At 38.4% G+C, this 23,580-nt stretch overlaps 1 protein-coding gene across 6 annotated transcripts in view; it reads left to right on the forward strand.

Moving 5' to 3' along the window:
• Positions 1-20,759, forward strand: part of LOC127438488 (acid-sensing ion channel 1B) — a 191,705-nt gene extending 170,946 nt beyond the window's left edge. For 3 of the 6 annotated variants that reach the window (XM_051694117.1, XM_051694113.1, XM_051694116.1), the window contains 6 exons: positions 2,800-2,856; positions 3,061-3,214; positions 9,441-9,532; positions 11,307-11,386; positions 15,768-15,869; positions 18,986-20,759. In XM_051694117.1, the coding sequence (XP_051550077.1) occupies positions 2,800-2,856; positions 3,061-3,214; positions 9,441-9,532; positions 11,307-11,386; positions 15,768-15,869; positions 18,986-19,081 (581 nt within the window). In that variant the 3' untranslated portion in view covers positions 19,082-20,759. Of the gene's footprint in view, positions 1-2,799; positions 2,857-3,060; positions 3,215-9,440; positions 9,533-11,306; positions 11,387-15,767; positions 15,874-16,478; positions 16,527-18,985 lie in introns of all 6 variants that reach the window. The other 3 variants (XM_051694115.1, XM_051694114.1, XM_051694118.1) reach the window with 2 other exon arrangements.
• The last annotated feature ends 2,821 nt before the right edge of the window (positions 20,760-23,580 follow it).

Consider the following 23,580-nt stretch of genomic DNA (forward strand, 5'->3'; position numbering starts at 1 on the left):
TTCATTGACAACTTTGTTGATTATAACAAGAGCTTTTTGTTCATAGTTTCGTAAACAACTTTGTTGATAATAATGGAAGCTTCTTTCTTGTTAACTACTGATTTTAATGGGAGCTTAATTTCTTAGCTTTGTACATAATTTTGTTTATTATAATGGCAGCTTCATTCATAGTCAGCTGTAGATTTTAACGGGATATTTGTTCATGGCTTTATAGACAACATTGTCGAATTTAGCGAAATCTCCGTTTTTAGCTTCGTAGACAACTTTGTTGATTATAATGGGAGCTTCGTTCGTAACTTTGGAGACAACTGTTGATTTGAACAGGATATTTGTTCGTAGCTCCGTTGACAACTTTATAATGGGAGATTCGTTCACAGTCAACTGTTGATAGCTTCGTAGACAACATTGTCGAATTTAGCAGGAGCACTGTTTTTAGCTTCGTAGACAACTTTGTTGATTATAATGGGAGCTTCGTTCGTAACTTTGGAGAGAACTGTTGATTTGAACAGGAGATTTGTTCGTAGCTCCATTGTCAACTTTATAATGGGAGATTCGTTCGAAGTCAACTGTTGATAGCTTCGTAGACAACATTGTCGATTTTTAGCGGGAGCTTAATTCGTAGCTTCATAGATAACTTTGTTGATTGTAATGGAAGCTTCTTTCTTGTTAACTATTGATTTTAACAGGAGCTTAATTTCTTAGCTTTGTACACAACTTTGATTACAATGGGAGCTTCGTTCACAGCTTCGTCAAAAACTTTGTTGATTATAATGGAAGCTTCGTTCATAGTCAGCTGTTGATTTTAATGGGATATTTGTTCGTAGCTTTATAGACAACATTGTCGAATTTAGCAGGAGCACTGTTTTTAGCTTCGTAGACAACTTTGTTGATTATAATGGGAGCTTTGTTCGTAGCTTTGTAGACAACTGTTGATTTGAACAGGAGATTTGTTTGTAGCTCCGTTGTCAACTTTATAATGGGAGATTCGTTTGCAGTCAACTGTTGATAGCTTCGTAGACAACATTGTTGAATTTAGCGGGAGCTTAATTCGTAGCTTCATAGATAACTTTGTTTATTGTAATGGGAGCTTCATTCGTAGCTTTGTAGACAACTGTTGATTTGAACAGGAGATTTGTTCGTAGCTCCATTTGTCAACTTTAAATGGGAGATTCGTTCGAAGTCAACTGTTGATAGCTTCGTAGACAACATTGTCGATTTTTAGCGGGAGCTTAATTCGTAGCTTCATAGATAACTTTGTTGATTGTAATGGAAGCTTCTTTCTTGTTAACTATTGATTTTAACAGGAGCTTAATTTCTTAGCTTTGTACACAACTTTGATTACAATGGGAGCTTCGTTCACAGCTTCGTCAAAAACTTTGTTGATTATAATGGAAGCTTCGTTCATAGTCAGCTGTTGATTTTAACGGGATATTTGTTCGTAGCTTTATAGACAACATTGTCGAATTTAGCAGGAGCACTGTTTTTAGCTTCGTAGACAACTTTGTTGAGTATAATGGGAGCTTTGTTCGTAGCTTTGTAGACAACTGTTGATTTGAACAGGAGATTTGTTCGTAGCTCCGTTGTCAACTTTATAATGGGAGATTAGTTCGCAGTCAACTGTTGATAGCTTCGTAGACAACATTGTTGATTTTTAGTGGGAGCTTAATTCGTAGCTTCATAGATAACTTTGTTTATTGTAATGGGAGCTTCATTCGTAGCTTTGTAGACAACAGTTGATTTGAACAGGAGATTTGTTTGTAGCTCCGTTGTCAACTTTATAATGGGAGATTCGTTCGCAGTCAACTGTTGATAGCTTCGTAGACAACATTGTCGAATTTAGCGGGAGCTTAATTCGTAGCTTCATAGATAACTTTGTTGATTGTAATGGGAGCTTCGTTTGTAGCTTTGTAGACAACTGTTAATTTTAACTGGAGATTAGTTCGTAACTTTGTATGCAACTTTGTAGATTATAACGGGAGCTTAGTTCGTAGCTTTGTAAACTATTTTGTTGATTATAAAGGAAGCTTAATTCGTAGCTTCATAGACAACTTCTGTTTATTATAATGGGAGCTTTGTTGGTAGCTTTGCAGAAAACATTGGTGATTATAATGGGTCGTCATTCGTAGCTTTGTAGACAACTTTGTTGCTTAAAATAGGAGCTTCATTTGTGTTTCTGTTGGCAACTATGGTGATTATAAGACAGTAAGGTGTGCATGATTTTTCTTTAATACATCCAATTGTTTGCTAGCTCACTTTCTCTACCTATCTTTGCAAGAATTCTTGAGCTATTCAGTGAAGGCACAGCCCTGAATAAATATAATTAATTATAAGAGGAAATAAACTTTTTGAGAAGAGGTTCAGAGCGGATAACAGTAGCGTGATGGACAGCGACATCTTTTAATTAACGCACAGATGGTGGCCTCTCTTTCACCTACAGCCAGAACATTGTGTTTGTCTCGGCCTCATTCACACCTATTATTGTTTATGTTCACTCTTTTCTTAAAAGGTGACTTTCACCTCCAGGTCCTATTTCACCCCATAAACAACTGAAAGAAATAGCAAATTATATATTACATACAAATAAGCCTGTTTATTATTTTCATGAGAGTTAAGCACATGTACTCCTACCCATTTTATATAACAAAATAATAATGTGTAATTATTATGTATTAATCATGGTAGCATTTGTTGTATTCACCCTAAAAGCCTTCATGTTTCTGCACATATTTCCTTTGTACATACTGACTGTAGACTTTGATGTTCTCAACTCTTTCTCTTTCTCATCTCTTTCGTGTTTAGGAGATGCTCCGTACTGCACTCCAGAACAGTATAAGGAATGTGCTGATCCAGCTCTAGGTGAGAGAAAGTTCTCGATTCTTCTCACTGAGCTCTTAACAGATGGTTGAACCCGAGGGCAGGATGGGACATCTCGATTTATGACCCTCCTAGCCCCTCCACCTACTTTCCCAGGACATTTTATTTTCCATCATGTGTGCTGCTGTTTTTCTGTTTGTTTTATTTCCTAATGTCATTCCATGACTTTTCTTTCTCTGGCTTTAGATTTTCTAGTGGAGAGAGACAATGACTACTGCGTGTGCGAGACGCCCTGCAACACAACACGTTATGGAAAAGAGCTGTCCTTCGTCAAGATCCCTAGCAAAGCATCCGCCAAATACCTCGCCAAGAAGTACAACAAGTCGGAGCAGTACATCGCGTGAGTCTCGCTGGAATACCGCAGCTGCATTTGTACGATTTCTGAGGTTTTTCTTCGAACAAAACCCTACTCAAGCAAAACAACCATCCAAAACCCATTGTTCCAAGGTTCACACTAACTGTGACAAGACATTTGTCAGTCGCTAGGTTTTTATTTTTGTTGCATCGCATTGGTTAGCCACCCCCAAAGGAAAATCTCATTGGTTCCAAGTATGAGTCTGTATGGCCGTATATTAAACATTGAATGTTCTCATTGGTTGTGATTTTGTAATGTCGCACAGCATTTTCGCTTTCAGAAAAGTTACAGATGATAATAGTTTCATAAATTTGGTGTTGGGCCCCATGAAATACTAAACCAGCATTCGCAACCCACATGATTAAAAAGACAAATGTTTTTCTTTGGAATAATGTGCACTGATTAATTGCGTACAGTAAGAAGTAAGAACAGGAGTATGCATTCAATTCAATATTAATATCCATTTTCTACAGATTACTCAATTCAATTTGATGGGAATTTGTTTTATAATTGAAATGTGTTTACCTTAAAGCTCATATATTGGTTTTTGAGTGTGTTTATGTGTATTTATATGTTTGTGCACTCATGCGGTGACCTATTGCTGTTGTAAATGTTAAACCTCACTTGTTTAATTGTCTAGATTGGCAGCTGTTTAGCAGCTAATCAGTAACTAACCGAGGTCTTTCGTATGCCCACATTGAAGAACCAGACAGCCAATTGTCTGAGCTGCTCAAACAACACAGCAGACATGTAACACATCACCGCATTGACAAACACGCTAAGAAATGCCAGTAAATGTCGCGACATCAGCAACCATCTGGAACAACACAAATCCTAATTATGTTTACGGTTTAGCATGAAAGGTCAAAACAGTTGTTGTGCTTGGTTTGCATCTGTCTTATCACTACTGTGTGTTTAAATGCACTTATACTTGTTTAGTGTGCTGATTTACATACAATGTTAAGATTTAACAGTAACAGGACACTAAATGGACACTATTTACTGGGGGGGGGTTTGACCTTTTTGACCTATAGTTTTGTCTGAATGGGAGTGTCTCCCTTGGTCTTTTCGCCGTCCAACTGTAGGGGTGAAATTTGCATCAAATCTTTGCTTAAATTTGCATTAACTAAATGTAGAAGAACTGCAACTGCTATTTACAACATTTTGCATTTTAGAAAATGAAAAGTGAAGTCATGTGAAACATTTGTAAGTTATGTACAGTATTTAACATTCAGAAGAGATGTTACTGAACAACTCGGGTGAATTTAATCTTCATAATGCGATGCTTGAATGCTTCTATTTAGTTAGTTTTCTGCCTGTTCAGGAAGATATTAATGACTAGCCAGTGAAATGGCCCAAAATCAAATCTCTGCATAAAACTGTGGTTTTCTTAAACTTCGGAAATGAATCGTATCTAATCATAGATCTTCCATCATCTACCTTGTTTTTGGACCATGCAAGGGTTATTTTTTAATGTAAAACTGAGGGGCTAATGTTTCAAACCCGGGTGAAATGAGGTAACGTCTGGACTTTAAAAGAGAAGGATGCTGATTTTTCGTGCTTTAGTTTACAGTAGCTTCCCTTTGACATTCATAAGTAAATCTCCTGCAAAAGGAGCATTAAGAGCATTTCTTATTTTAGTGTTTTTGGCTAGTAGGTGGCTTTGAAAAGCTTGGTCAATCACTCATAAAATGACTGCAGCTGTTTTTACAGTTTAATCATGCTTTCAATCAAATAATGTTTTTAACTGGGACTAAAAATTACTTTCACATCATCTGCGGTGAATATGGGTAGAAAAAAGTTTGTCATTTTAGAAACAGTTAGTTGTTTTCACAAAGTTACTAAATCAGTGACTCTCAATCACTGATTACTACTGATTACTACATTGAGATTCCCTAATTTCATTGGATAGTTTAGAAACGCCCATCCTGGTTTAGAAACGCCCACTGATTACTACACTGAGATTCCCTCATTTCATTGGATAGATTAGAAATGGCCATCCTGGTTTGGAAACGCCCACTGATTACTAGATTGAGATTCCCTCACTTCATTGGATAGTTTAGAAACGCCCATCCTGGTTTAGAAACGCCCACTGATTACTACACTGAGATTCCCTCATTTCATTGGATAGATTAGAAATGGCCATCCTGGTTTGGAAACGCCCACTGATTACTAGATTGAGATTCCCTCACTTCATTGGATAGTTTAGAAACGCCCATCCTGGTTTGGAAATGCCCACAGATTACTACATTGAGATTCCCTCATTTCATTGGATAGTTTAGAAACGCCCATCCTGGTTTGGAAACGCCCACTGATTACTACATTGAGATTCCCTCATTTCATTGGATAGTTTAGAAACACCCAACCTGGTTTGGAAATGCCCACAGATTACTACATTGAGATTCCCTCATTTCATTGGATAGTTTAGAAACGCCCATCCTGGTTTAGAAACGCCCACTGATTACTACACTGAGATTCCCTCATTTCATTGGATAGGTTAGAAATGGCCATCCTGGTTTGGAAACGCCCACTGATTACTAGATTGAGATTCCCTCACTTCATTGGATAGTTTAGAAACGCCCATCCTGGTTTGGAAATGCCCACAGATTACTACATTGAGATTCCCTCATTTCATTGGATAGTTTAGAAACGCCCAACCTGGTTTGGAAACACCCACTGATTACTAGATTGAGATTCCCTCACTTCATTGGATAGTTTAGAAACGCCCATCCTGGTTTGGAAATGCCCACAGATTACTACATTGAGATTCCCTCATTTCATTGGATAGTTTAGAAACGCCCATCCTGGTTTGGAAACGCCCACTGATTACTACATTGAGATTCCCTCATTTCATTGGATAGTTTAGAAACACCCAACCTGGTTTGGAAATGCCCACAGATTACTACATTGAGATTCCCTCATTTCATTGGATAGTTTAGAAACGCCCATCCTGGTTTAGAAACGCCCACTGATTACTACACTGAGATTCCCTCATTTCATTGGATAGATTAGAAATGGCCATCCTGGTTTGGAAACGCCCACTGATTACTAGATTGAGATTCCCTCACTTCATTGGATAGTTTAGAAACGCCCATCCTGGTTTGGAAATGCCCACAGATTACTACATTGAGATTCCCTCATTTCATTGGATAGTTTAGAAACGCCCATCCTGGTTTGGAAACGCCCACTGATTACTACATTGAGATTCCCTCATTTCATTGGATAGTTTAGAAACACCCAACCTGGTTTGGAAATGCCCACAGATTACTACATTGAGATTCCCTCATTTCATTGGATAGTTTAGAAACGCCCATCCTGGTTTGGAAACGCCCACTGATTACTACATTGAGATTCCCTCATTTCATTGGATAGTTTAGAAACACCCAACCTGGTTTGGAAACGCCCACAGATTACTACATTGAGATTCCCTCATTTCATTGGATAGTTTAGAAACACCCAACCTGGTTTGGAAACGCCCACAGATTACTACATTGAGATTCCCTCATTTCATTGGATAGTTTAGAAACGCCCATCCTGGTTTGGAAACGCCCACTGATTACTAAATTGAGATTCCCTCATTTCATTGGATAGTTTAGAAACACCCAACCTGGTTTGGAAACGCCCACAGATTACTACATTGAGATTCCCTCATTTCATTGGATAGTTTAGAAACGCCCATCCTGGTTTGGAAACGCCCACTGATTACTACATTGAGATTCCCTCATTTCATTGGATAGTTTAGAAACGCCCATCCTGGTTTGGAAACGCCCACTGATTACTAGATTGAGATTCCCTCACTTCATTGGATAGTTTAGAAACGCCCATCCTGGTCTGGAAACGCCCGCTGATTACTACATTGAGATTCCCTAATTTCATTGGATAGTTTAGAAACGCCCATCCTGGTTTGGAAACGCCCACTGATTACTACATTGAGATTCCCTAATTTCATTGGATAGTTTAGAAACACCCATCCTGGTTTGGAAACGCCCACTGATTACTACATTGAGATTCCCTACTTTCATTGGATAGTTTAGAAACGCCCATCCTGGTTTGGAAACGCCCACTGATTACTACATTGAGATTCCCTCATTTCATTGGATAGTTTAGAAACGCCCATCCTGGTTTGGAAACGCCCACTGATTACTAGATTGAGATTCCCTCACTTCATTGGATAGTTTAGAAACGCCCATCCTGGTCTGGAAACGCCCGCTGATTACTACATTGAGATTCCCTAATTTCATTGGATAGTTTAGAAACGCCCATCCTGGTTTGGAAACGCCCACTGATTACTACATTGAGATTCCCTAATTTCATTGGATAGTTTAGAAACGCCCATCCTGGTTTGGAAACGCCCGCTGATTACTACATTGAGATTCCCTAATTTCATTGGATAGTTTAGAAACGCCCATCCTGGTTTGGAAACGCCCACTGATTACTACATTGAGATTCCCTCATTTCATTGGATAGTTTAGAAACGCCCAACCTGGTTTGTAAACGCCCACTAATAACTACACTGAGATTCCCTACTTTCATTGGATAGTTTAGAAATGCCCATCCCGGTTTGAAAATGCCCACAGATTGGAAAACACCCATTATTGTTCCGCAGAGACCTATACTTGCTATTTTGTTACAAATTTATCTGTCAGTTAGTAGAAGCTTATCAAATTAGATGCTTAAAATGCTTGACATGCCTTCGTCCTCGGGAACCATGTTTAAGATCATGCAAGGAAAAAGAAAATACGACCACGACTACATTAAATCCATACAATCTTTTGCAATGTGGATAAAAATGGTTTTGTCTGATGGATTAGGCCAGAAGCATACTTCACGCAAATACGTGTATGCATTGCTAGCACTTTGCCAATGCACAGTACGGTTTAAAGTGCATTCGTATGTTACTGTGGCGGTAAAAAACCTCAGTACTCAAGGGGGCGATAGAGTTATGTGCATTAAACTTTTTTACCCTTTTTCACCCAATTTGGAATGCCCAATTCCCAATGTGCTTTTAAGTCCTTGTGGTCGTGTAGTGATTTGCCTCAATCTGGGTGGTGGAGGATGAATCCCAGCTGCCTCTGTGTCTGAGACTGCCAATCCATGCATCTTATCACGTGGCTTGTTGAGTGCATTGCCACGGAGACATAGCGTGTGTGGAGGCTTCACGCCATCCTCCATGGCATCCACGCTTAACTCACCATGTGCCCCACTGAGAATGAACCACATTATAGCGACCATGAGGATGTTACTCCATGTGACTCTACCCTCCCTAGCAACCGGGCCAATTTGGTTGCTTAGGATACCTGGCTGGAGTCACTCAGCACACCCTGGGATTCGAACTAGCGAACTAGAGAACTCCGGGGTGGTAGCCAGCGTCTTTTGCCACTGAGCTACCCAGGCCCCCCAACAATATTCTCTTTAAACTGTTGCTTCACCATGACAGTAGTAGAGAAAACTCACCGTAGAAGTGGCCAGTTCACACTAATGTCCGATATAGCACCCCTTGTGGGAATGCTGAGAATGCACCGCATACTTGCATTGTGTTATGAATGTGTTCAGACACGTTTTGGACTGCAACAGTGCACGAAATTGAGCTTGCATCTCTAGAAGCATGTGCGTTCATGTACTTGGGGAGAGTATGTTTCGGCCATTATTCAGCATCAAAACTCGACATTTACTGTAGAAACCAAAATTGACAATTTTCTTATTCAGCCTATTTAATATAAATAAATTGGCATATTAGGGGGCCTGTGCAGTTTATAGTAATATAAATAAATTTAAATGTTTGATTTTAAGGACATTTCTGTTAATTGTGTACGAATTTGGTACTTTGTTGGGTTGCCACTTGATATCCAATGTAAAATCTGAGTTCTGAAGCAAAACTAGTTGTGAGCTGCCAAGTTAAATTATATGATCTAGGTCAACGTTTGCACACAGTTTCATTTTCAATAAGCGCTGCTACTTGATGTTGCCAAATGCAACTTAAGTGCTCAGCACATATCAGTTGCAGTATCAACCCCAGCTGTGTCAGAAATGGCCTGAGGCGGCACACTGGCTCGACTCCAACCATCTGCTCACAACTCCAGCAGATTAGAGAATGAAATGCCGTGAAATTGGCAGAGACTGTGAATCGATGCTCTGAGGATGGTATGAAGGATGATAGCGGAAGTGAATCCACTGTGATGTCTTCACTCTTCCCTTCTGCTGTGTTTTTTAGAGATAACATCATGGTCCTGGACATTTTCTTTGAAGCTTTGAACTATGAGACCATTGAGCAGAAGAAAGCATATGAGATAGCTGGACTTCTGGGTAAGCTGTGTTTACGATCTTTAAGAGATGAATTCACAAAATTTGAATGTGACTAAAAGAATGAATTTTAAAATCTGTACACAGTTGTGGAAATACTATGTATATGTTATTGTTTACATTACATAAATAAGACATTTTAAATTCATGTAATCAGATTACAGTAACTGACTTTTAAGTACGTTACTTGGGTTACAAATGTAAAAAATAATATGTAGAATACCTTTAAAATTGATTGTGTTTGTGCATTATGTTCGTATTTACATTACTTTGTATTCGTTGAGTGGGAAAAAACCTGTGAAAAGTTTTTTAGAAAGTAACTTAAAAGTTAAGTAATTAGTAATGTGATTACTTTTCCCATGAAGTGATGAGTAGTGTAATCTGAATCCAATTTCAAAAAAATTATTGGCCACTTGTAGTGGATAACGTTCCAGTTCCAGTTTAATAATTCAGTTGAACTGATTCACAAGACAATAAATGGTAAAATAACATACAAGAAATAAAATATGGCAGGGAGGAGGGCGGGTCGTGATGCTGCACACCCGGACCCTAATCAGGCTAATTAAGCCCTCGAGAGGGATAAAGGTGACCAGAGGCGGCAGTTCGAGAGAGAGAGAGTTACAGGCAGCTGCCCTGCATGTGTTTATGTATGTGTCTTTTTGTTTAAGTTTATTATTAAACTATTATTTATATTGTCAAGCCTGTTCTCGCCTCCTCCTTACCCTTTTACCTTGCTATGCTGGTGCCGAAACCCATGAAGGAGGAGGGATGCACCGTAGTAGAGTCCTCGCCACTAACATCCACCCCAACGGACAGCCGCGGCCATCTGCCAGGGGACGGAGGAGCCCGGCCACCTGAGAGCGGGGGAACGGCCGCTGACCACGAGGGGAGGAAGGGCTCCTGGCCGACCGCCTGGAGCGGTCAGGGCCGCTGCCAAGGGCGGAGGAGACCCCTACCAGCTGCCAAATCACAGCTGGGTCAAGAGTGGACCGCCGACCGCGAGCAGGGAGGGGCTTCTGGCCGACCGCCTGGAGCGGGAGAACTGCTGCCAGGGGCGGGGGAGACCCCTACCGTCCGCTGAAAACGTGGCGGGGCATTCCATCCGCCAGGGGCCGGAGGACTGCCTCCGATCCGCCTGGGGAGGTTTGGCTGTCGTTCACTAGAGGGTGGAGAAGTGGCCAAGGACCAGGCTATGGCGTATCAGAGAACCGGCGAGTAAAAAAAAAGTTTTTCTCTCTATCGAACTGCCGCCTCCAGTCGCCTTTATCACTCTCGAGGGCTTAATTAGCCTGATTAGGGGCCGGGTGTGCAGCATCACGACCCGGCCCCGCCCTCCCTGCCACAATAGTCAATACAACTTTCTATTGTGTTTTTCTGGTTGTAAGTAAAGTAAATGCTCAATTGAGGCGGTTCTTCCTAATGAATCACTGGAGACTCAGGGTGTTTTTGGCCACTTTTTTGGCCACTTTGAATGTCAGATACAGGAAAACCGAAAATCTGATCAGTTAAAAAATACACTGTAAACTAAGTCAGAACAGTCTGAAGGTCTGCACCAAATTTGGTGTATTTAGCTTAAAAGCTCTTGGAGGAGTTAGTGTTAGAAATGGTGGTCCTTGTTTAGGGATTCTGAAAAAAAAAAAAAAATTAAACAGAGTCTGTAGATTAAGAGTATGTTGGCTTTATTACAGAGATATGTCTGATGATGTGATGATATGATGACTCTTTGGGACCAATTAGCTAAAATGACACTAGTAATTGCCCTGCTGTACTGTTTCAGGTGATATTGGTGGACAGATGGGACTGTTCATTGGCGCCAGTATCTTAACAATCCTGGAGCTCTTCGACTATCTCTATGAGGTAAGACCTCAAAATGTTCTGGTTATTTCTTTCCTTCTTTTTCAAGGACTCTTCTGAAATAATTAGCCTCAGTCTTGACATTTCTAGAATGTTTCTTAGTCACTCAAAATTCAGCATATCCTGCTTTACCCCATTATTATATTTGATCGCAACTATAACCTTCACAAAACCAGCCGTCTCGAACAGCTGAAACTTTTTTCCACTCTGGACTCTTTCCCAGAGCTTCTACAATCAGCGTACGAAGTGTAATGTGTTATTAGCTTTCAAGTCTTTCCTCAAGACGTGATTGTAAACGAGATATCAGTATCCTGAAGGTGAAAGTGTGAAATTATCTCTTGATTGGGTGAAAATTGCGTGTTGGTCATTGGACTGTGATAACAGGTGATCGAGCAGGAAACCGAACAAAGCAGATGAGAACTATGATGACGTGATATTGTCGGCAGATCTAGCGCTTAAGGCATTTTGAAGTAGCCTGATAATTTAGGTGTTGCACCTTCAAAAGTATTGCACTCAATGTATATTTCTGTATTTGCTCTGAAACAACTTAAAATTATATTTTTTTTCCAATCAGAGAAGCTATCATTTCAATAGATTTAAAACGTTTAATGAAAAAAAAAATTTTTTGTAAATAATTAGAAAAATACAGTAAAAATCTAATTAAAAATAATCAGTGCATGTTTCCACACAGTGTTGATCGCTAAATCTACAAAAAGAAGAATATTATTTAATCACTTTCATTTATATGAACCAGTATAATATAACACAGTAATAAACAGCATTAATATTAACCTACTATATTTTTACTTATACATTTTAAACTGTTACAAAAGCAGGGCGAGTTTGATAACAGGTCATGTGATATTTCTGAAGTGCTGACTCCACAAAATAGCCTATAATAAAATAATAAATATAAATAAATGTAGACGCACAGCTGATAAATTCACACTCGTTCTAGTAAACCCAACAGAATTTAAACACTAGTAACATCATGACAGATGGAACGGTCTTTCAGATACAGCAGGTGAAAACTGGCGTCTTTTGCAGGAAATGCCGCATAAACGCTGTCAGTTCCAGGGCTCGTGTTTGTTATCTGGCTGATTTAAGCTGACTTCCTGAAACATGACAGCCGTAAGCCAATAACAAGCAGTCTATCATCCATCTCTGCCATACTGTGTGTCAGATGGGCCTCATGGGAACTGGCACTGAGGAAAATGCCCTGGTTACATCCGCCGATCTAATGCTTCAATATATTGTTTCTGTCAGTATCTACAACAACAGCTTTTCAAATGGAAGAAAAAACGGTTGAGTTCCAGACCATCAGATTGAAAAATTAAGCCTCACTCTCACTATTGATAATACTTACAAAGGTTTAATTATTTGAAAGAAAAAAAAACTAACCCTAAGTATTAAACGTCAGCATGTAACTCGTCTCATGTGTGCTACGGACATGAATGATAACTCAAATCATGCATCGTGTTGAGGAAAGGTGTGATATTAAGAGTGATCAAAATTACAACTTTTGCCTCTGCAGACAATAAAACAAGTGAAAAATTCCATTCCAATTCCATTGAGACCAGTACATAATTTTAACTTTGACCAGTAAGCAACTACCTTGCAACCATGCAAAACATGCTAGCAACTGGAAAGCAACACACAAGAAACTAGAGGTCGACCGATTAATCGGTGCGATAGTTGCTTTTTTGGAATTATCGGTTATCTGCAAAACACTGATAGTTGCTACTTTTTTTTTTTTTTTTTTGTCAGTTTTCCTTTATTGTCCTCAGTGTATTTTGGGCTTGTTCATAGTTAAAAGTCCTGCGTTATGCACCAAATCTTATTTTTTCCAGATTATTATTGGGATTTTGGTTGCACGGTAAACTGCATCTGGGATTATTCATTTTTTGACTCCTGTTGCCTCTATGTCTGTGCCCATCACAGTAAGAAAAGACTAAAAAATGTTTAAACATTAAATAAATCGAATTGAAATCGGTTATCGAACCTATCCACCATCTTAGTTATCGTATCAGCAAAATCCAATATCGGTCGACCTATACTAGAAACCAATTCCTTAGCAATTGCATAGCAGCACACTATAAACCATTTAGAACACCTTAACAACTGCATAGCAACTCGCTAAAAACCATTTAGAACACCTTAACAACTGCATAGCAACTCGCTAAAAACCATTTAGAACACCTTAGCCACTGCATAACAACACACAAAAATACATTTAGAACACCTTAGCAACTGCATAGCAACTTGCTAAAAACCTTTTAGAACACCTTAACAACTGCATAGCAACTCACTAAAAACCATTTAGAACACCTTAACAACTGCATAGCAACTCGTTAAAAACCATTTAGAACACCTTAGCCACTGCATAGCAACACGCAAACATACATTTAGATCACCTTAGCAACTGCATAGCAACTCGCAAAAATACATTTAGAACACCTTAGCAACTGCACAGCAACTCGCTAAAAACCATTTAGAACACCTTAACAGCTGCATAGCAACTCGTTAATACCATTTAGAACACCTTAGCCACTGCATAGCAACACGCAAAAATACATTTAGAACACCTTAGCAACTGCATATCAACTTGTAAAAATACATTTAGAACACCTTAGCAACTGCATAGCAACTCGCTAAAAACCATTTAGAACACCTTAGCAACTGCATAGCAACTTGTAAAAATACATTTAGATCACCTTAGCAACTGCGTAGCAACTCGCAAAAATACATTTAGAACACCTTAGCAACTGCATAGCAACTCGCTAAAAACCATTTAGAACACCTTAGCAACTGCATAGCAACTTGTAAAAATACATTTAGAACACCTTAGCAACTGCATAGCAACTCGCAAAAATACATTTAGAACACCTTAGCAACTGCACAGCAACTCGCTAAAAATAATTTAGAACACCTTAGCCACTGCATAGCAACTCGCAAAAATACATTTAGAACACCTTAGCAACTGCATAGCAACTCGCTAAAAACCATTTAGAACACCTTAGCAACTGCATAGCAACTTGTAAAAATACATTTAGAACACCTTAGCAACTGCATAGCAACTCGCAAAAATACATTTAGAACACCTTAGCAACTGCACAGCAACTCGCTAAAAATCATTTAGAACACCTTAACAGCTGCATAGCAACTCGCTAAAAACCATTTAGAACACATTAGCAACTGCATAGAAACTCACTATAACCAATAAGAACACTTAAAAAAATAATAATAATTCTGATCTCATTCAGATGTTTCCATAAACCCTCAGTTATCTTTAGATGTCTTGGGTTTGACGAATATGGAAGTACCTAGAACCCCGATATGGTCATTTATTTTAATAACAGCATGGTATGAGTAACATTAAGGGCCCTATTTTAAGCGTGCAAGCACTAAGCGCAATGCCTTAACTCATAAGAGCAATGGGCAATGGGTTTGGTGAAATCGTGGGTGAAAGGTGCTAATCAGGTCAGTGGAGGTTCTTCTCCGGCACCGTCTCCGTCCTATTATATAGTCCATTTCCTGTCAAACACCAGCGATATAAACAAAGACAGCACATTCATAAGAAGTTGGTAGTGTAAATGGACTGTATGCAATGCAAAATATGCAGTTAGAAGAACAGTAATATGGATTTACATTGTCTTGTGCGTCCTTGTTAAATGGGACACGTTTCTTTTATAAGCATGGAAAATGTGGTTCAGGATATGGATGTAAGCTCCTTTAAATCATAGAGAATGTAAGAATTATTAATAATTTTCATCTACTGACACACATCATGGCTAGTATAACAGTGATTGTATCAGCACACACTTCACTTCTACTGGTCAACATTGATTTTGAAAAATTTAATTCATTTATTGAAATATTTCTAAATTCAAATTACACTTCAAACGCTGAGTTAAGAGGTGGTTTTGAAACATCTTAGCGCAACGATCAAATTCTTAGGAAAATAGCAAATTTTGCTTTGCACCACTTTATTTACATACGAGACATGCACAGTTTACACGCCTACACCCACAGTAGCGCAAACACTCCCACCCATGCCCATTTGCGCTGGCACGAAAATTAGATAAGACGTTGCGCACGGTCGTAACACGTTGCGCTGTGCTTTGCGCACTCACGAAAATAGAGCCCTAATGTTTTCAATGCTGTTTTCCCAAGTTGAAAAAACAGCAAGATGCGGTGTTGCCGTTAAAAACGCGTTCAGTATGAACATCCCTAAGTCGCTTTTTTGCAGTTATCACTAATTTGACAAGAAAGTAATACTTCTATAAAAGCTTTAAGAACTGCTCCCCCTGTGGAAAACGGCAAACATGAATTGTGTGTATTAATTTGTGAGTCTCAGGCACGTGTTTTTTTGCTCTCTTCACAGGTGATCAAGTTCAAACTCTGCCACTGTGCTAAGAAGAAACATCAGCGGAGTAACAATAACGAGCGAGGAGCCGTTCTCAGTCTGGACGATGTGAAACGTCACGTTAGTAACTATCACACCAGTATCTGTGCTGAACCATGCACTCACATACGAACAGACAATAATGAGCGGAATAACAATATCTTTCATGACTCGTTATTTGGTCAGATTGCCAAAGGTTACAACATTTTTACACAAAATTGGATTCAAATGCAAAATAAACTTTTTTATTTTTAATTTGAGATAAAAACCCAACATTATATTGCTTGAAACATTATCATTATCACATGAACAGATGAAAACTTCATTCATAACGATGGTAGTAGCTATTACTGAGTAGTACGTAGTAGATGTGACGTTATTTCCGGAAAATACGCTGATATGTTACAAATAGGAGGCAGTACTCAGTTATACTGCACGGTATGCTGTACGCTAGTATTCCATTCCGAACATTCCGAGTGATGGAATAACTATAAACCGAAACGACTAGCGATCTTAATTGTGCAGTCTCTAGAAATAGTTCGCAATATCTCACTCCTGTTGTGATGAATACACAATGTACATACAGTGTATATTTATTTATCTCTCTGATCTGTCTCTCTCTCTCTATCTATCCATCTGTCTGTCTCTCATGCTATGTACCCATCTATCTACTTTAAATTACACTAACAGGCAACAATGAGCGTAGTATACTACCAAGCTACTCCCAATGTTTCTGCAGTATGTATAATTATTGTATGCATGGAATACCGTGACGATCTACTACATAAACCAAAATGTGCAGTAAACAGAGTAAACCGTGTGAGATACTGTATTCCATAATGCAGTTGCTTGACTTGACCTTTAATTATGTTGGCTTGATGAAGCCAACATACTGTTATTCTACAAACTTTGTTTAGGGTTTTTTATTTATTTATTCATAAACCGAGATTAAAATTTCAAACGCTTATTTCTCCTAGAGCTTTCAAGCTAAATCCACCAAATTTGGCACAGACCTTCAGACTGTTCTGAAACAGTGTGCTTTGAATTTTCTAACTGATCGGACTTACGGTTTTCACACAGCGGACAATGAAATATTGGAAAAATCTCATAGATTTACATTGACAGAATGTTCGTTAATTCAAACTCCAACTGTCAAAAATTCAAATGTAAACAAACCTACACAAGTTTGTTGTTTATCAACTGTAATTTTAGCATCTCTTTTTTGACTAATTTGATCAGACTGACAAAAGTACAATTTTTGCATGAAATTCAATAAAAAAGGGATTAAAAAAGAATTCTCGAGATGCCATTTACTGAATTTGCATATAATGAGGTCATGTGACAACAATTTCTCTAGAAACTTTGGGGGCTGTTATTCGTAAACCGAGATAAAAATTGTAAACACTAATTTCTCCTAGAGCTTTCAAGCTACAGCCACCAAATTTGGCACAGACCTTCAGGCTGTTCTGAAACAGTGTGCTATGTCTTTTCTACCTGATCGGACTTACGGTTTTCACACAGCGGACAATGAAATATTGGAAAAATCTCATAGATTTACATTGACAGAATGTTTGTTAATTCAAACTCCAACTGTCAAAAATTCAAATGTAAACAAACCTACACAAGTTTGTTGTTTATCAACTGTAATTTTAGCATTTCTTTTTTGACTAATTTGATCAGACTGACAAAAGTAAATATTTGGCACGAAATCCTATTAAAAATGTTAATAAAAAAAAATCATTTATTTTTCGAGATGCCATTTGCTGAATTTGCATATAATGAGGTCATGTGACACCCATATTAAAGTCAATGCATTGTGACAATGCATTGATAAAGGTTATTTTGTTAATGTAATAGTGTAAAATTGTTGCAATTTTTCATTTAGCATTTTCACAATTTTTACGTAACGTTTCACATTTTTTATATTCAACTATATTCAATAGCCCACCCACTTTTTCAGTGGGTTCCAGAACTATTTTCCCCATTCATTTCTTCCATAGATTTTTAGAAAATCCTTCATAAACGAGTTGAACCAAAAAGCCATGAACCAAACCGACCAGCTCCAAGGTGAATCGCAACATCACCAACTGTGTTTTGAGGCAAAAAAGTATTTGAAAATCATGCATAAAGACAAAGATACAACTGTGTACTTACCGTCTTTCATGAGGGCACAAACTACAATCCCATGAAGCATTGTGAATGATGTAATTGAATAAAAAACAATGGGAATGTATAAAACTATTGATTTTAGGTTGTTGATTATATGTATAGAAACAATATATTTTAAGTTTATTGCAAAATATACCGATTTATACAAATATATAAGTAGTTTAACGGTGAAGAGAAACCGACTCGGTAACTTCGTTCACAGTTTGTTATGGGAGCGTGCGGTCGCTCTGAGGCACGTTTCGCGGGTTTCGTTGGACGCCGTTCTCTGATTGGTGGATCCTTCTCTGCTTTTCCAAGGTAGTGTAGTTGTTTACCATGAATTCCGCTATCAAACACGATTTTTAAACAATTAAGTTGAGATAACGCAGACAGATGGCTTCAACTGAAGCATATACCATCGATGAACAACCTCGTAGCTCACGGTAGGTCTGTCTTTAAAGGTTTATAAGTTATCGTTGAAAATCAATTTGTCTATGGGATAAAAGAATGGGATCTTTACTACTGGAACCAGACTGTTGCGCTCTATTCAAGTTGTTACTTCACAGTATGCAGTGCATTAGTATTCCATTCCAAACTTTCTGATTGACTTGGGAATTGCAAATGGGAGAAAATAAGGAGAGAAAATGGATGGGTAGAGGACGGTGCGATTTCAATCTCCAGAAATCATGTTATGGTTAATTAACAAATTGCATACATTAACTATTTAATAGATGCAGCTACTTATTATGCAAGTAACTGATAGTAAGGAGATTTGGTTTGGCAATGAGATATAAGGGGTTCAGTCAGTAATTAATATTTATTTCATTCAAGGTCTCAGTTCAATAGAAATTGCATTGAGTGGGTCAGTATCAGTCATGACTCTGATCTGTGGAGGAAGTAAATTCAGTTTCCTCTCTAATTAGATGTCTGAAGGGCCTGTGTTTCTAACTGCTGCTGTCATCTTCTCTTTTCTCTGTTTCATCTGTCTGCCTCTCTGCCTCTTTGTCTGTCTGCCTGTATCTATCTTGTATGTTGGTCTGTCTTCTCAGGCCCCCTGTGACAACCTTCGTACCCCGTCAACCTACCCAGCTAACATGCTACCTCACCATCCCGGCCAGGGCAACTTCGAAGATTTTACCTGCTGAAAAAACGACCAAAGCAGACCACATTATAACCACGAAAATTACAAAAACCTTCCAATGGATCTTCAACAGACAGGAGAACCACAAGAACAACATGGAACCAGTCACAAAAAAAACAGTATATTTTCACAAACACGTTACGTGGAAACGTACAAAAATTTTGATGATTTTCTGAACACTCAAAGGAAGTACTGCCTCCGAAACAAAACTCCTAGAAGCCTCGTCAGCATGGAGCGTTCTCCTAAAGGAGCCTGATGCCTTTTGTGTACATAGTGACGAAACTGTCTTAAGATGAGTGGCTTATGTAGGTCAGTAGATAAATATAACGCTTATTCACTGTATGTAGCCTCATTAGTCTCCTGAATTCTGATTGGACCAATCCAGCCTCTATGTATTTTATGAGAATGTAATTTTCCCGGACAAGGCAACCGTTATTTACGTCTTCAGGGAAGTTTGGGTCCCATATGACGTTGCGTTTAGCTGTGTGGTCATGCCATGCGCATTCCATCTTGTAAATGCATGCTGGTCCTTTGCATGTTTTTAGTTTAATTTAGACTTCATTATTATTATCGCCAAGTTTCCATTAATTATGTACAGGTGTTGGACGATGGTAATCATGTTTGTGTGTGTGTGCGAGCAGATTTCGCTGTCCTTGTAGAAACGAAATTCCTGAAAATCTCCCAACAAGAATAGCAAGGTGACAAAACCGCCTGGAAAAAATGTAAAATGGTTCACAAGAGAGTAAATAATGTCCTTAAATTATATCTACAAATGCCAAAAGGTGTGTTTAGAGTCAGGTAGTATTATAATCTGGAGTAATTAGCATATTTTACAAACAATAAATGCAATTGGAAAGTCCACACAACGATACCTCCCAAAAGTATTTGGACACTTAAGTCACATTTAAATATTTCTAAATATCACTGCATTATATAACAAAATATCAGTGCAAGTGATGTTTATTTTCCAAAGAAAGAAACGGTCATGCACTAATCGGCTGATATTGACCATTGTGGCGAGTCTCACTATTTTTTTCAGCGCCTTGCGCAGGAACGCTACATTTTTGCTATTTCAAGAACGTGGTCAATCTAAATGGCCGCTAACTTTAAACGCTAATTTAAATGTTTTGCTTGAAAAGTGATCTTTATTTCAAATAAATTACACTTGTTTTGATATTCTGTATCTATTGCAATGACATTTAGACATTTTTAATGTTAATTAAGTGTCTAAATACTTTTGGGTTCACTGTATGAATAAATGATTGTGTGCAAGTGAGTGTTTGCACAAAAATCACTGAATGTGTGCCTGAACAATACAAATTTGTGCGTTTGTGTGTCTTCTCAAAAGTGCTGTGTGTGAGTGTCTATGTGTTATACTTTAAATTTTATTCTGTTAATGAAAAGTGAACTGTGTGTGTTGAACCATTTTTTTTTATTTCAACTGTGTAAATGCCGAAACGTATTTGTTGATGTCACAAACGTCATATCAAAGCACAAACGAGACCACCGATATGTAAAGGTGAGGTTAAAGAATGATAAATATACTTATCAGTGTTATAATCATGATAATCTGCTGATTCATTATTCTGTTAATCTTTTTTACTACCAACATACATATTGCCTGATAGTCCAGTCGGCATATTTGCAGGTAATCGGCTGTTCTATATATCTAAGAAGGTACAATAAATATCGTTCATAATTTTATGATGGGTCTCATATTTCATTCAGTTTTGGTGGTTGATTTTTTGTTTAAAGGTGTGTAACTTCTAGCACTACAAACTGCATTGCAAAAATTACTGTTTTCAAACAGGTTTCCTGAACACTCCCCCCATCTACCATTTGTCAAAGAAAACTGCAAAAATAATAATAATTTTACCTATTATTTTTGTCTTGTTTTCCAGTAAAAATATCTGAAAATTCTTAAAACAAGATAAATGTACTTGAGAAACAAAATTACATATGATATTTTGTCTTGTTTTCAGAGAAATCAAAATTTTGTGACGTTTATGCTTATAACAAGAAAAAAACGATTTGCCAGTGGGGTTAGTAAAAAACTTGATTCAAAGGGAAAACAAGTTTATTTTTTTCCCCCCATTGGCAAATAGTTTTTTCTTGGGTTAAGCATAAATCCCACCAAATTTTGTTTGATTTCTCTGAAAACAAGACTTAATATCTCAAGCTATTTTGCTTCTCAAGTCATTTTTCCTTGTTTTTAGGATGTTTAGATATTTTACCTGAAAATAAGTCAAAAGTACTCAGTAAGAAAAAAAATGACACCATTGTATATATATATATATATACAGGTGCATCTCAATAAATTAGAATGTCGTGGAAAAGTTCATTTATTTCAGTAATTCAACTCAAATTGTGAAACTCGTGTATTAAATAAATTCAATGCACACAGACTGAAGTAGTTTAAGTCTTTGGTTCTTTTAATTGTGATAATTTTGGCTCACATTTAACAAAAACCCACCAATTCACTATCTCAAAAAATTAGAATATGGTGACATGCCAATCAGCTAATCAACTCAAAACACCTGCAAAGATTTCCTGAGCCTTCAAAATGGTCTCTCAGTTTGGTTCACTAGGCTACACAATCATGGGGAAGACTGCTGACCTGACAGTTGTCCAGAAGACAATCATTGACAGCCTTCACAAGGAGGGTAAGCCACAAACATTCATTGCCAAAGAAGCTGGCTGTTCACAGAGTGCTGTATCCAAGCATGTTAACAGAAAGTTGAGTGGAAGGAAAAAGTGTGGAAGAAAAAGATGCACAACCAACTGAGAGAACCGCAGCCTTATGATTGTCAAGCAAAATCGATTCAAGAATTTGGGTGAACTTCACAAGGAATGGACTGAGGCTGGGGTCAAGGCATCAAGAGCCACCACACACAGACATGTCAAGGAATTTGGCTACAGTTGTCGTATTCCTCTTGTTAAGCCACTCCTGAACCACAGACAACGTCAGAGGCGTCTTACCTGGGCTAAGGAGAAGAAGAACTGGACTGTTGCCCAGTGTTCCAAAGTCCTCTTTTCAGATGAGAGCAAGTTTTGTATTTCATTTGGAAACCAAGGTCCTAGAGTCTGGAGGAAGGGTGGAGAAGCTCATAGCCCAAGTTGCTTGAAGTCCAGTGTTAAGTTTCCACAGTCTGTGATGATTTGGGGTGCAATGTCATCTGCTGGTGTTGGTCCATTGTGTTTTTTGAAAACCAAAATCACTGCACCCGTTTACCAAGAAAGTTTGGAGCACTTCATGCTTCCTTCTGCTGACCAGCTTTTTAAAGATGCTGATTTCATTTTCCAGCAGGATTTGGCACCTGCCCACACTGCCAAAAGCACCAAAAGTTGGTTAAATGACCATGGTGTTGGTGTGCTTGACTGGCCAGCAAACTCACCAGACCTGAACCCCATAGAGAATCTGTGGGGTATTGTCAAGAGGAAAATGAGAAACAAGAGACCAAAAAATGCAGATGAGCTGAAGGCCACTGTCAAAGAAACCTGGGCTTCCATACCACCTCAGCAGTGCCACAAACTGAACACCTCCATGCCACGCCGAATTGAGGCAGTAATTAAAGCAAAAGGAGCCCCTACCAAGTATTGAGTACATATACAGTAAATGAACATACTTTCCAGAAGGCCAACAATTCACTAAAAATGTTTTTTTATTGGTCTTATGATGTATTCTAATTTTTTGAGATAGTGAATTGGTGGGTTTTTGTTAAATGTGAGCCAAAATCATCACAATTAAAAGAACCAAAGACTTAAACTACTTCAGTCTGTGTGCACTGAATTTATTTAATACACGAGTTTCACAATTTGAGTCGAATTACTGAAATAAATGAACTTTTCCACGACATTCTAATTTATTGAGATGCACCTGTATATACACACAGTACGGTGCAAAAGTCTAAGGCACATATGATGTTTCACAAAAGCATTTGTATTAAGATGGTTATTTACATCTTCAGCTTTAGTGTGTCAATAGGAAATATAAATGTTAGACTCCCAAACATTACTTTTGCAAATAGAAAAGATTAGAATAGAAGAACAGAGAGCCCTGCAACAGATGTCATGGCCCCCACAAAGCCCCCCACTGAACATCATGTGAGTCTGAGATTACATAAAGAGACAGAAGCAATTGAGACAGCCTAAATAGATAGAAGAACAGGGAGCCCTGCAACAGATGTCATGGCCCCCACAAAGCCCCCCACTGAACATCATGTGAGTCTGAGATTACATAAAGAGACAGAAGCAATTGAGACAGCCGAAATAGATAGAAGAACAGGGAGCCCTGCAACAGATGTCATGGCCCCCACAGAGCGCCCCACTGAATACTGAGTCCGTCTGGGATTAGATCTGGGATCTTAGACAGAAGCAATTGAGACAGCCTAAATAGATAGAAGAACTGTGGCGAATTCTCCAAGAGGCTTGGCACATCCTATCTGCCAACAACCAAGAAAAACTGTGTCCAGGTGTAACTAGGAGAATTGGGGCTGTTTTAAA

The sequence above is a fragment of the Myxocyprinus asiaticus genome, chromosome 49, assembly GCF_019703515.2.
Source record: "Myxocyprinus asiaticus isolate MX2 ecotype Aquarium Trade chromosome 49, UBuf_Myxa_2, whole genome shotgun sequence".
In the NCBI taxonomy this organism is placed as follows: domain Eukaryota; kingdom Metazoa; phylum Chordata; class Actinopteri; order Cypriniformes; family Catostomidae; genus Myxocyprinus; species Myxocyprinus asiaticus.